This window comes from Cimex lectularius, unplaced genomic scaffold, assembly GCF_000648675.2.
Source record: "Cimex lectularius strain Harlan isolate CLEC.00 unplaced genomic scaffold, Clec_2.1 scaffold308, whole genome shotgun sequence".
Classification (NCBI taxonomy): Eukaryota; Metazoa; Arthropoda; class Insecta; order Hemiptera; family Cimicidae; genus Cimex; species Cimex lectularius.
The window spans coordinates 229,435-243,530 of NW_019392998.1; the positions used below are offsets into that span (position 1 = coordinate 229,435).

The following is a 14,096-nucleotide window of genomic DNA, read 5'->3' on the forward strand; positions in this document are numbered from 1 at the left end:
AAATTTTTTATACGTTCGACAAACTTTCAATTCATTCGAATCTAGAAGGTTGTGATTTGTATATTGTAACCCAAACTAGATCACTTACAATACGTGTTTCATTTTCAAAGATTAATAACTGAAAAATTACATTGTGACCAATATTATTTAAAAACGTTTTGTGTTGTGTATTTGATATTTTTTTTAAAATCTGTTTAGTTACATCACGGATGGAAAATGTTTTTTAAAGAATCCATTTGACCAGTTTACCCATTGTCAGTAGATAGCTAAAAACTTTAGCTGTTTTGTGTGAATTTTTCATTTTCAAACAAAATTGCCAAAGTATGTTCCTCAAATGATAAGATAAGCTCAACTTTTTTGTATGTAAGGATTTTTTTATTCCACTTAAGATTTAATTGATGAAATTTAATCAATTTAATATGAAAGCACAAAAAATTCTAAATATTTTTGGTTAAATACAATAAAATTACAAATTTATTTTTAAAAAACGTATTACAGGTTTAAATCCATTTGTTAAATGTCAAATGTTAACCTTCAGAGATGTAAACCATTAGGAAATAGTATTGTTTATTTCAATATCTGAACTCTACAATCATATTATTACTAGTATGTATTATAAATCGTTTCATTATTTTTATTGGTATAAATATAATATATAACATACATAGAAAATTCTAACCACTTGATGCCATGGTTTTGTCTGTTTGTTTGGGCACTCAAGTCTCTTCTACGATGTTTCAGTGATTGTTTCTAATGAATGGAGTGTATAATATATAAATTTTTCAAAGTCGTTTAATGTTTTTCTTTATCTCTCTATAAGTAAATATTTTTTTAGGAGTTTTTTCCGTCCACTTACTCTATGCCTTTTTCTCAAAGTTTCTCTCTCTCACACCCTCATGCTCTTTCACACTTTCTTCTTTATCAATCAGTCTGTGTACCTCTCCGAATATCTCATTCCATATCTATGCATCCATACATCTCTATCTCTGCCAGATTATCTCACAATCCTATTCTATCTCATTCATCCACACGACGCACCTTGGAGACCAAACGCAAAAAAGCGGAAAAATTCATTAACACCCAAGCTATATGAACTAAGTACCCCAAATTTTATACGTTTGGGTTTTGTGGTGCGCTGAATCCAATAAAACTTTTTTCGAATCGGTTGGACCTCATCAATTCATCGAAATTTGTGGTTCAAAATCCAAAAATGGAACAAATATAACTATACTATATATAATCATCATTGGTATATTATTCTATACGCTGAATACAGAGAATCTGTTCTCAAATTGATGGAACACAGCAAACCGTCCAAAATTGTGGTCAAATAACCAAAAATGGAACAAATATAATCAATAATCATCATGGCTATGTTTTTTTATATGTCGAATACAATTCAATGAAACTGTTCTTGAATCGAATGGATCAAACACACCGTCCAAAATTGTGGTCCTAAACGAGGGAAAAAATAATCTGGCGTTGACTCAGAAGGACTCACTTACAATAATTGTATCAGAATAACTATTATTCAACATAACTATAATTCACTGTTGGAAAACGAAGTCTAAATGAGATAAGAACAAATAATGAAAACCTCTATCCTTACAGGAAATTTAATGTTGATCACAAATACAACCATGAAAAAGGCATTAAGTTTCTCTTTCGCAAGAAAATCATCAAAAATATTCCTTTGAGATAACCGAAATGAAGTTTTTGGACGGTTTTCTCAATAAAGATCTCACTAAAAATTATAAAATTGCATTTAAAATAAAAGATGAACTGAAGAGCTTCCTAATGTTCATCTTTTAATTGTTTTTACTATTTCTGGTAAAGTAGTAAACTGGCTTTTGTATATGAAATTATTAAAATTTTGGGTTTGCAAACTTCATAAAATTGCTTATTTTCAAAATTGCAAAAATTAAGAGCTAAAGGCTTTCAGCAGTGAATGATACGATACTGCATTTCTCGGCCTGTGTGAATGGAAAGCAGTTAGAATTGGTATATTGATAGATTACAATGAATTGTTATTCCAAGAATGTATAATAAAAAATGAACTGATACAATATCTATAAACTAACTACTGGTAACTATAGTTATCAACCTACTACACATGTCAACAACTTTTGCACCGCAATGAAACGGTTTGTGTTCCTTTATCGCTTTTTATTAAAGAAAGCGTTTCGTGCTACGATATTTCTGATGTTTGATTTGGATTCTACACATAAGAACAGTAAAAGTTATCCTTCAAAACATAAAGTAGCCACCATAACTATAATTCACTGTTGGAAAACGAAGTCTAAATGAGATAAGAACAAATAATGAAAACCTCTATCCTTACAGGAAATTTAATGTTGATTAATGTTGATTTAATGTTGACCATGAAAAAGGCATTAAGTTTCTTTTTTGCAAGAAAATCGTCAAAAATATTCCTTTGAGATAACCGAAATGAAGCTTTTGGACGGTTTCGAAAATGAATTGCATTTTCGAGATTTTAGGCTAAATAGCTCTATTTCAAAACAGTTCTGCATCAGATAGGCAGGAATACGCAGCTGAAAACCACAGAGATAGTACTTCGATTTGTGTAGAAGCGAAAAAAGAGAGTTCCAAAGCAAAGAACAATGAAGCATTTTTTCTAAACGTCTAAAAAATCAAATATTCCCCGAATTGCTTGTTTCCCTTCTACTAACCCACGCGATTCCATCCCAACGTTGAATTTTTGTCTTATCTCATATTTGGGTGTGTACATAAAAGGTAATTAGGGGGCTAATGTTCAGAAAATAGCTGTATATCATGGAAAATTTATAATTTTCATGTTTCAGCAGTGATTACTGGTTTTGCTCAATTTTTACCCGAGAAACATTTGTTACAGCTTTATTTTCTGGCTCAAATACTGTAAGAAAAGTGAATTAGATTATCAAATTTTCAAATTTTAGGAAATCGATTTTTTGCCGCCTTTGCCACACATTGCGACGCACCATTAGCCCATGCACAAAAACCGTGTGAAACTAATATAAACCAAAAATAAATAAAATAAGAATTTTTTTTTAAATTTAATTTTTTAAGGCAGAGCCAGTCAGGGAACGTTGGCAAGGTTCGTGTCGCTGTCAGTGCTACCACCAGATTAATTTACGCCGGCCCAAAAAACACCACATTCTGAAAATATCCCAGGAATTTATCATGTTACAGTTATAATCAGCGGACCATCAAATCAGGGAAGTAAACAGCACTAATGCATTTGTGAACTGAATTTGGCGCATTCTGGAATAGCATGAGTAAAAAAAAAGTCACTTTGGACAGGTCCTTTCATTTCAGTTTCAAAAAATTAATCAAGATTGTTGTATTTTTAGTTAGTGCATAGGATTGCAGGATTGGACAAAATACTAGCTTTAAAATGTTTAAATAGTTTAAAATTGTATGTATCTTTCATGTAGTATGAAATGGAAGGTTTAATTTAAATTTTACATGTATAATAAATCTGTAAATGAACAAGAAGTTTCTACAGTGACCTCATATTTATGGCACTTGTGATCCCGGGTTCGAATACCTGCATAGGCAATGACAGTTTCATTTTGAATAATGAGAAAGAATAGTCTTAAGTGGTTTGTTTCCTTCGCACAAAAACTTCTAAATTAAATACAATTTTCACACAAAAACTTCACGTATTTCAGGTTTAAACCGATTTGTTCAATGTCGTAAATGTTAACCTACAGACTGGTGAATCTTTAGGAAATAGAATTAATTATGTTAATACCTGAAATCTTCAATAAAATCATTACTAGTATACATCAAAAGTGTTTTATTATTATTTTTGTATAAATAAAATATGTAACGTGGATTCACATTGAAAATCTTAACCACTTGAAGCCTTTGTTTTGTCTGTTTGTTTGAACACTCAGGTCGCTTCTATATTGTTTGTTTAAAAGCACAACTTAAAATAATATAAATTGTTCTTCGTAAAGTTGAAAATATATCCAGTTTTTCTCCAATTGCATATCGACCTAAGATATTTCACACCACCACAAAAAATTATTAACCCGAATCCTCCTAAATACACCCACATCGCTTTAAAGAAAACTTTTGATGGAAAAGTATTTTCTATAATAGTAAACGTTCATATGCAAAGAATCTTGCATTCTCTGTTAACGTGATTTTTTCCTTATTAAAAATTCAGTTTCACAACCGACAGTTTTCCGATTTCCTAGAAAACATTGTTGCATAAGTGATGAGCGCTTTCGTCTTCGCGTTTCTACTATGAAACTTAACCCAAGCATTGTAGGTTTCAGCGGAGGTTACTACATTTAAACCAAAAATTGCTATATTTTTAGACAATTGGCATGCACATCGTGACGAACACAAAAGCGATCACGTACACAATAATATACAAAATTATTCCGAGTTTATTTTTATATTTATTAGCCCCTAATCTCGCCCCAGGGACGTACCATGTAAGGGTGAACCCTGGGGTGGGCGTCTGTACCTCCTGCGACATACGCCCTTGGGGTTTCCATAGGTTTGGAAAAATTTTGAGATTCCGGTACACCAACGGTCGACGAGGGGGTCTGCTCTGTCACCGTGCTCCCTTTGATATCCCTTGCTATTCGCACTAAGTTGGAGCACGGGCTGCTCCATTTGGCGCACTCTAGCATAAGAATCATAAAGATTTACATAATGAAAATAAACAATTGAAAAAAAAAACTGCAATGTTACTCGGCGAAACTAACTACAAACATAAAGTAACTTTTAATATAAAAACAAGACATATAATAATTTCATGACAAATGTTTTATTAATAAAAATGATTGAAAAAAATTTTCGCCTTTCACAGTATTCATTCTTCACTTCCCTGTGCAAAAATCATATCACTGTTTCTGTTTGTCAAGAAGGTTGGTAGATATCATAATTTATTGTATTTAATTTTACTTTTTCCGTAATTTTACTATTGTATTATATAGTAGACAAAAGTATGCAAATGATTGTGCCTCCCTGGACAACACGTCAAGATAGCTCAACAACAGAGCATCAGAGGTTCAAAACGTCCTGCTCTTTGAAGATAAATAAACTGGTAATTCATGATGTTCATAAACATCGGTTAAGTTCCATGAAAATTGCGTTGATGGTTCTAGTATTATAAAATGCCACGATGTTTAAGATTTTCTATCGCACTAACTTATAATCTAACTTACAATTAGTCTGTTCAATTCAATAAATATAAAAATGTAAGTTATTAATATTATTTTTTTAATGGTAGTAATGTATTGTACTGAGGACTAGAAATGTCTTTATTACTCTGAGCCTGACTTAGCTCAGGCTATGCTGACGTCGAATTCTATAGATATGCGATTTTTTAAAACTCTTACATTTTTTTCCGATTTATGACAGTGTAGGAGAGAGGAATGATTCTTTGTTTTTTTGTTTGTGGTGTGTCTCCACTGTCACACACAAACAAAAACAAAGAAATATTTTAAATTTGTTCACATTACCTTAGCTTATCGACTTACTATTTTACGACCCAGGCTATTCTAATCAAGTAAAAAAAATCACTGTGAATAAACTAATGTTTGTTGTTAATTTTTTTAAAACCATAATCTGGAAAATATTGAATTATTTAATATTTATTTTAACGGTTTTGTCTTTAAATAATTAAATATTGGCCTACAAAATTAAGTATAAACCTACAGCGTAAAAAGTGGATTATACTGATCTAATACACTTGTTTTAACGGAATAATTTTTTGACACAAAATCCATTTTATTTACATAAAAGTGCAAAGATTAACAGAGGCCTGGAATAAAATTTGACATTATTGTCTGATGATTTCTGAAAATAATATTCAAATTATTATTCATATAGATTGTTATTATTATTACCTCACACATAAATTGATTACATCGAACATTACAATTAATTAATTAATTAATTGCTAAATACGCCGCTGCTCTACCACTTGAACTATGGTGATTTCAATCCACTCGGACACTAACTTCCCATCTCAACCCAACCTTTGGAAAAATTCGAAAAATTAATTTTATCTCAACCAATACCTTACATAAAGATTAATTAATTGAAAGATGTTATTTGGTCAATCGGACCACGAAATCTAATGAATTTAATAAGTTAAATGAACTATATCGTCTCCGAACTGTCCCACTTGCGATTGCCCTTCAAATCCTTCCCACATAATTTTTGAATGTCCAGAATATTAAAATGAAAGAGACAAACTGCTAAAAAATTTGAGCAAAGTCCAAAACATTTCCAAACCAATAAACTTAGAATCTGTCCTAAAAAGCAACAATCCATCAGCTTTCAACATAATCTATGGATTTCTAAAGTCGATAAACGTTTCTTTTTGATTATCTTCAAGCATGAAAATTTAGAAGATTAGCAGATGATGGAGCTGAATGAGTGGTGCGGGCGCGCGGCGGGGAACTGGCCATGGTCGGCCGATCACGCTCGACAGTAAAATGAAAATAGAAAACTTCAGGGGTAATATGCCAGCGAAAAAAAAAAAAAAAGTACGTTTCATTTGTCGTCGAGAATCAAATAGATTACACAACATTCGAAAAATGGCAAAAAGGAGGGAAAATTCAAAGGTGGGGCTGAGAGGGGAAGTTAGTGTCCGAGTGGGTCGAAGTAACGATAACTCAAGTGGTCAAGCAGCGGCGTATCTAGCCGAAGGTCGTGGGTTCGAATCCCGCTCGTGACGCTGATTTTTTTATCTCAACCAATACCTTACATAAAGATTAATTGATTGAAAGATGTTATTTGGTCACTCGGACCACGAAATCTAATGGAATTATAATTATTGCGCACAGGTTGCCCACAATAGGCAAAAATTTAGGTAGAAAGAGGAAAATTCTTACGATTCCAAAAGAAATAAAAGAAAAAGAATAAAAGTCTCATAAGGATTTATGCCGGTGTACAACATTATTGCAGATTTGACTGTAATTTTTGTTTTTCGATTTTTTCCAGCGATATGTTTTAAAATTTTTCTAAATAAACGATATTTTTTGTATTAGATATTACGCCTTGCTGTTTGGTAAGATCTGTCTAACATTAGAAGTTGGTCAAACACAAACAGCGATAAAAGGTGTTAATTAAATTTATAGGGCCGTTATAAGCAATTTTCGAAAATTACATAAACTTTCATTATACACTAAGACCATAAAGACCATTTCAGGTCATGTTAGATAATGAACACGGTCTAGGGCAAGAATGATTTATTTACCAATTTTTAACGATACCTTTTGTAATATATTTGATATTTTAATGAATTTAACACCCAAACAAGACGCAATAAAAAGTGTAATTTGAAATCACGCGTACAGATTAATCTTGCCCAGGGAACAGTAAACAAATACTTGCCGAGCTTTCGTTTAATTAACAAACGCCCTCAGAGCGCGTACAACAGATAAACGGAAGTGTGTATATATGCTTTCATATTCCATTATTAACATACTGATACGCAAATTTTTGTTATTTCACCCTGCCAGCCCCGGGGTTGTTTACAAATTAAGAGAGCTTAGTTGTACATACTGTTATCTGATTTTGAATGTTGAAAAAAGGACCATAGTTGAATTTGAATTTTATTTTTTACCATAAACAAATCTCGAACCAATATTTACTGTTAGAAATGATAGACATGCCAAAGGTAACAAACTTTCAACATAAGGACGGCACATAAAATCTGTACCCATTTACTGGCATATTCAGGGAATATCTTACCATGTTTATATGTTGCTTGCTTCTTGCGATCCTGCCTCCTAGAACCTTAATCTGCGGTTTAACAGGAAGTTGATATTGCGTTGGCGAGGAAGTAGTCCTGGTTCGTTGGAAGTAACGAGTTGTCGATTCAGAGTCCAGAACGTTTACGTCAGTAAATGTTTCTTTGTAATAACTTTCTGTCGTTGTCTTGTCATCCAAAATTCCTGAGATAAACTGTGAGAATCCGGCAGACAAGGACGATCCTATGGACCGACTGACCAGCTTCAGAGGACATTTGGCCGCCATGAACTGATTGCACTCTAAACAAAGCGGTTTTAACATTCGTGAAGCTTTAGAAACTTTCCACCAGTTTAGTTTTTATATGAGAGGGGTGTAAAGTAAGCGATTTAAGCACAATCATGATGCTGTATACGAATCTCTCAACCTTATACCTACCATGTTCATATTCGCTTTCGGCAAAGCTCTCGTCCCTCCGACTACGAACAATCTCACATCGTCGTCCGCCCAGATGAATTGAGCTCGTACATTTTTATACTCCTTATGGTAATACCTGCACTCTAAACAGCCCCAACTGGGGCACTTTCAGTTTTAATAAGAGCCCTCTCTTTAAATTCGTGTATGCATAAACATATTACATGAAACATAAATTACATTTTTACGTATAACTATTGTATATAAGAATAACCTACGCTATTTTTATACACAACCCGTATTAAGTACAAAAAAATTACTTAATATCGCACAATATGTGTCATTTAAACGATACAAACACAAGTGGATAAATAACATTTAGAATTATTGCCGTGCTATGCTAACAATAATTTTTTTTCGAGAGAAAAATGATAATAGTCACTTTTTTCACTAAAATGATAAAACAGTGCCAAATATTTGTTTGTATGGCGTACTTTGAATAGTTAAATGGGGGAAAAATAATTGTTCCTCTAAATTCCCATTCTAAAATACACATCCATGTGAGAGAAGAGCAGTAATGCATTCATCATGGAAAAAGACTATAACTGTCCATTTTTGTACAAAAAATATTTAATACATGCATCTATTAGGCTGAGTACTGTACTATCGATATCACGAAAGAGAAAGGACTATCAATATATTCCTAAAAACTCATTATAAATTAATAAGCAATGGCAAAAAACGATGGCAGTATGATTCCTAACCTGAAATAACTACAAAAGACCTTCTTTTTAAATAACTTAACATTTGCATATATTAAAAAAAAAAGGCTTGCATATATTGGTATGGGAGGTGTACTATTCATATTTTTAAACAGTAAGAATTATCAATAGATTCATAAAATTTAATGTAAGTATCAATGGAGAAAAACAATGATAATCCAATCTGCTGTTTCGAAAGGACAAAAATATGAGACGAACCTCAACACATTCTTTAGACGATATTTTTTTTCCCACAAGTTTAATTAAATTACCATAATTAAAACTTTTATTTACACTTAAATACTACTTACATGTAACGTCATGTATGACTGTTACCGAAGAAGTAATACCTACTGGAGATATGATTGTTACTGCTCACATTTACAAACCGACAAGCAGCCAGAGGAAGAAGCAGCAGAGTCAACTTTTCAACAAAAGCCATAGTATTTTATGATGAAGTTTTGGTTTCTTTTTATTAAAAATAGAAGACTGTTAAAGAAAATTGATCATTTTACCCGTAGCTTGAATTATTTGTAGTTAGTTGTTAACTTAACAACTTTAAATAAATTACAATTAATTAAAGTTTTTAGTTGAGATAAAAAAAATGTTAATGGAACGAGCGGGATTCGAACCCACGATCTTCGGCTAGATACGCCGTTGCTCTACCACTCGAACATCAACTTCCTATCTCAACCCCACCTTTTGAGTTTTCCCTCCTTTTTGCCATTTTTAATTAACTGTAATGTATTAATTGGTCAAGCGGACCACGAAATTAGTGAATTAAATGAAGTACACTTCACTAAAGCTCTCCGAGGCCATTTCATTTGTCGTCGAGAATCCAATCCGATTACACACATTTGAAAAATGGCAAAAAGGAGGGAAAACTCATAAGGTGGGGTTGAGATGGGGAGATGATGTCCGAGTGGATCGAGGTCACGATAGCTCAAGTGGTAGAGCAGCGGCGTATCTAGCCGAAGATCGTGGATTCGAATCCCGCTCGTGCCATTAACTTTTTTCATCTCAACTAAAAACTTAATTAATTGTAATGTATTAATTGGTCAAGCGGACCACGAAATTAGTGAATTTAATGACTTTAAATAAGGTTATATTTTAAGAAGACCCTAATTTTGTTTCTTATTTGTCTCTCTAGAATGAAACTAAATATTTTATTTCAGCTATAAGAAATTAAATGTGCATAATTATTACAACGAAATATTATTTTATAAAGTTATGCAAACTACCAGGCCATCACCGAAACATCTGTTGTACAATACATTGATTCGATTGTTATTCTATTTCCTCGGCAATTACTTACTGGAATGGCTAGGGTAATATTTAATTTAAAAATGACCAATTATCACGACAATTAATCGAACGAAGCCTCTATTAACTTATTAGATTATCGGATATAACAAACCTCGCGCTCTTCCAAACGTATTACACATATGTGTGGTGATTAGTGACCGTTAATCGATATAAATCGTGAGATGCGGTCTGGTGTGATGGAGGTTTCAGAAAAACATTTTCTTTATCGTGCCAACGTTTCGATCTTTATTGAGCCCTGAAGATGATCTCAATAAAGATCGAAACGTTGGCACGATAAAGAAANTGTACAACGACGGAAAATTTAATTACTCCACACACCTAACAGGAAACAACCACGAACCATCGACAACACTAATGGCACTCTCGACACGACACGCAAGAATGGCACAAGTACACAGAAGACAAATACTTTGAGCCCTGAAGATGACCTCAATAAAGATCGAAACGTTGGCACGATAAAGAAAATGTTTTTCTGAAACCTACATCACACCAGACCGCATCTCACGATTTCTAAATAAATACTACACATAATTTGATAGTCGCGATTATATTTATTTGCATAAACGATTGTACCTCTAGTGCCTTTTCATGTTAAGTATTTTATAATACGGGATAATTCAGAGTTATCATGATATTTTTAGAACTGAGGTCAATTATTTCCTCAACGTCGTATAATTATTTTAGATGTAAGTGATTATGCTGTTTTATCTATTTCGTTGTAGTTGAAGGTATTTCATAGGTATTTATATAGGAACCCTCGAAGAGCCGTTGTTAAAAAAAATTGTAAGTTTGTCGGGCGCAAAGTCAACGCCTAAACTGGCGTGGCCACCGACGCCCCTGTTTTATCTGTTATATCGATTATCTGTGCGTGTTGAACTTATCAACAGATAGCTTGTTTAAAACTTTAAAATGATAAATAAAGTTTTAACTTTTTCAATTTTATTTGTTACTGCATAGGTCAATCGAAATTGTGTATAGTTCCGTTAAAGTTTGTTTTTATTTAGTTTGTAATATTTTCGTGTTGATTTAATGGGTCCTATCTGCTTGTATTCGGTTACCTGTTTTGGAATAATTTGAGAGTGATTTAATGGTTAGATTTCATAAATATTAAAACAGTGTCTCCTGATTTGTATGTGGATTGAACATGTGCGTTTTTGCTTGACTGTAGTCACATCTGTGAATGAAATGTAATTGTAGTTTTGCATGTGGTTATGTAAGTGTATGCAAAATTTAATTATTTTCCTGAATATAAAGCAGAATGCGAATTGTATTGACAGAGTCGTTTTTAGAGGTTCGACAAAGGATTACTATCCAATCTCGCAGTAATTAAATTGATTTTCTCCGGGTGAGGTCAATAAATTACAAGTCATTAAATCGCTCCGTTTACTTTATCCTAGCTCATCTACTTACTATTTTCAGACCTAATCTCATTTATCAAGTTAAAACAATAAAAATTCATTTTGAAGAGACCAATATTTTTATGGGCCATCACTAGTCTGTAATATATGGAATTATACAATATTAATTTTAAAAATTGTATCGTTAATTATTTCATAATCAATTTTGCCTTTAATAAAAATATCACAAATAATCGGGATGACGGTAGGGTTTTGAGGAAAAGCAAATTCAATTGTTACTGCCTAGCTTTGACTTATTTTAAGGTCAATATCTATATTAATTACCCATTATGTATACTTATCTGTAGTTGATTCAACAATCAATGTAACCATCAATTATTCTTTTATCTAAGGCTTTTGGTTTAAATGAAAAATTAGTGTCACGAGCGGGATTCGAACCCATGACTTGCGGCTCAACACGCCGCTGCTCTAACCACTTGAGCTATTAATTCACTAATTTCGTGGTCCGCTTGACGAATTAAATCATTACAATTAATTAAGATATTTAGTTGAGATGAAAAAAAGTTAATGGCACGAGCGGGATTCGAACCCACGATCTTCGGCTAGATACGTCACTGCTCTACCACTTGAGCTATCGTGACCTCGACCCACTCTGACATCAAATTCCTATCTCAACCCCACCTTATGAGTTTTCCCTCCTTTTTTTTTGTTGCCATTTTTCAAATGTCGTGTAATCGGTTTGGATTCTCGACGACAATTGAAATGGCCATTACAATTAATTAAGGTTTTTATTTGAGATGAAAAAAAATGGCAAAAAAAAAAGGAAGGAAAACTCATAAGTTGGGATTTAGATAGGAAGTTGATGTCCGAGTGGATCGAGGTCACGATAGCTCAGGTGGTAGAGCAGCGGCGTATCTAGCCGAAGATCGTTGGTTCGAATCCCGCTCGTGCCATTAACTTTTTTTCATCTCAACTAAAAACCTTAATTAATTGTAATGATTTAATTGGTCAAGCGGACCACGAAATTAGTGAATTTAAAGAATCAATATGAAGTACACTTCACTAAAGCTTTCCGTGGCCATTTCAATTGTCGTCGAGAATCCAAACCGATTACACGACATTTGAAAAATGGCAAAAAAAAAAAAAAAGGAGGGAAAACTCATAAGATGGGGTTCAGACGGGAAGTTAGTGTCCGAGTGGATCGAGGTCACGATAGCTCAAGTGGTAGACCAGGGGCGTATCTAGCCGAAGATCGTGGGCTCGAATCCCGCTAGTGCCATTAACTTTTTTTCATCTCAACTCAAAACCTTAATTAATTGTAATCACTTGAGCTATCTTGACTTCGATCCCCTTGGACATCAACCTCCCATCTCAACCTACAGCCGTTCGAATTTTCCCTCTTTTTTGCCATTTTTCAAATGTCATGTAATCAGGATTCGATACTCAGCGACATATCAAGTATCCGAGGGAATCGAAATCACGATAGCTCAAGCGGTTACAGTAGCGGCGTATTGAGCCGAAGTTCGTGGGTTCGAATCCCGCTCGTGAGACTAAATTTTCATTTCATCTAAAAACCTTAGATAAGAATAATTAATGGGAATAATTAATTTGTAATAATTATGATCACTAAACAAATATGGATTAATCAATGTAACTTTACAGATCTTACAAAACAATCTTAAATATGTCCAAAAATTGAAGTAAGTTTTTAATAGATTATTTGAAATTTTGTTTGAACGACTCAGTCTCAATACTGCCAGACTGTTACCGTACTGTAACCTTATGCCGGAGGCTCTCCTCTCTTTATCAAAAACTTAAAATTAATAAGACCTTCATAAATTGAATTTCAGCCCGATGCTTGTATCTATATGAATGATTTTCCATTTTAGAACGTAGAACCTCTTTTATTCTCCTTCTGAGTAATCGAGACTCTATATCAATTATTTCAACATTCGACGAGTCAGATTTATGTTCACTTGTTAGTGAATGTTTGACAGTCCAGTATCATTTCGGTACAACCAACATCCGGTAAGTTCAAATTTTCTTCCTTAACTTCAAGTTTAACTCATTTTATTCTTAAATTTGTAAACGATTGTTGTCGGGTATGTATTTCTTTATCGAATATTTCAACGTGGGTGAAATCTCTAGAAAATTCATTGTGATCTTGAATTTGAAAGGGTTGTTCATATTTCCATCGGTTTGTCCAGTGTTTGTTAACTGCGTGGTCGATGTATCTAACACTTAAAAAATATATTTCCCAATAAAATGGGCCCTTTCATGCAATCTATGAAAATTGTTATTATACGTGCAAAGGTAAGACTTTCTTTTGCTGTTGATTTTTTTTTAAATAAAAAAGTCCTTCGGGTTTAAGAAAAAATCTCAAAAAGAGCTTCTGCAAATTTGTTAGATTAACGAGATATTCTATCGACAATGAACCGATGGGCTTACTAGAAACGTGTAAACGTAAAGCGTAAAAATACTATATGGCTGATATGTAAACATGCTCTTGACCAAA

At 33.1% G+C, this 14,096-nt stretch overlaps 1 protein-coding gene across 7 annotated transcripts in view; it reads right to left on the reverse strand.

Annotated features, from left to right (window-relative positions):
- Positions 1-14,096, reverse strand: part of LOC106674149 (venom protease-like) — a 30,444-nt gene that overhangs the window by 3,066 nt on the left and 13,282 nt on the right. For 2 of the 7 annotated variants that reach the window (XM_014406701.2, XM_024229712.1), the window contains exon 3: positions 7,726-8,024. The exons of 2 other annotated variants lie outside the window; for them this stretch is intronic. In XM_014406701.2, the coding sequence (XP_014262187.1) occupies positions 7,726-8,024 (299 nt within the window). Of the gene's footprint in view, positions 1-4,445; positions 4,643-7,725; positions 8,025-8,160; positions 8,283-14,096 lie in introns of those variants that run through there. 3 more of the 7 variants (XM_024229714.1, XM_014406703.2, XM_014406704.2) reach the window with 3 other exon arrangements.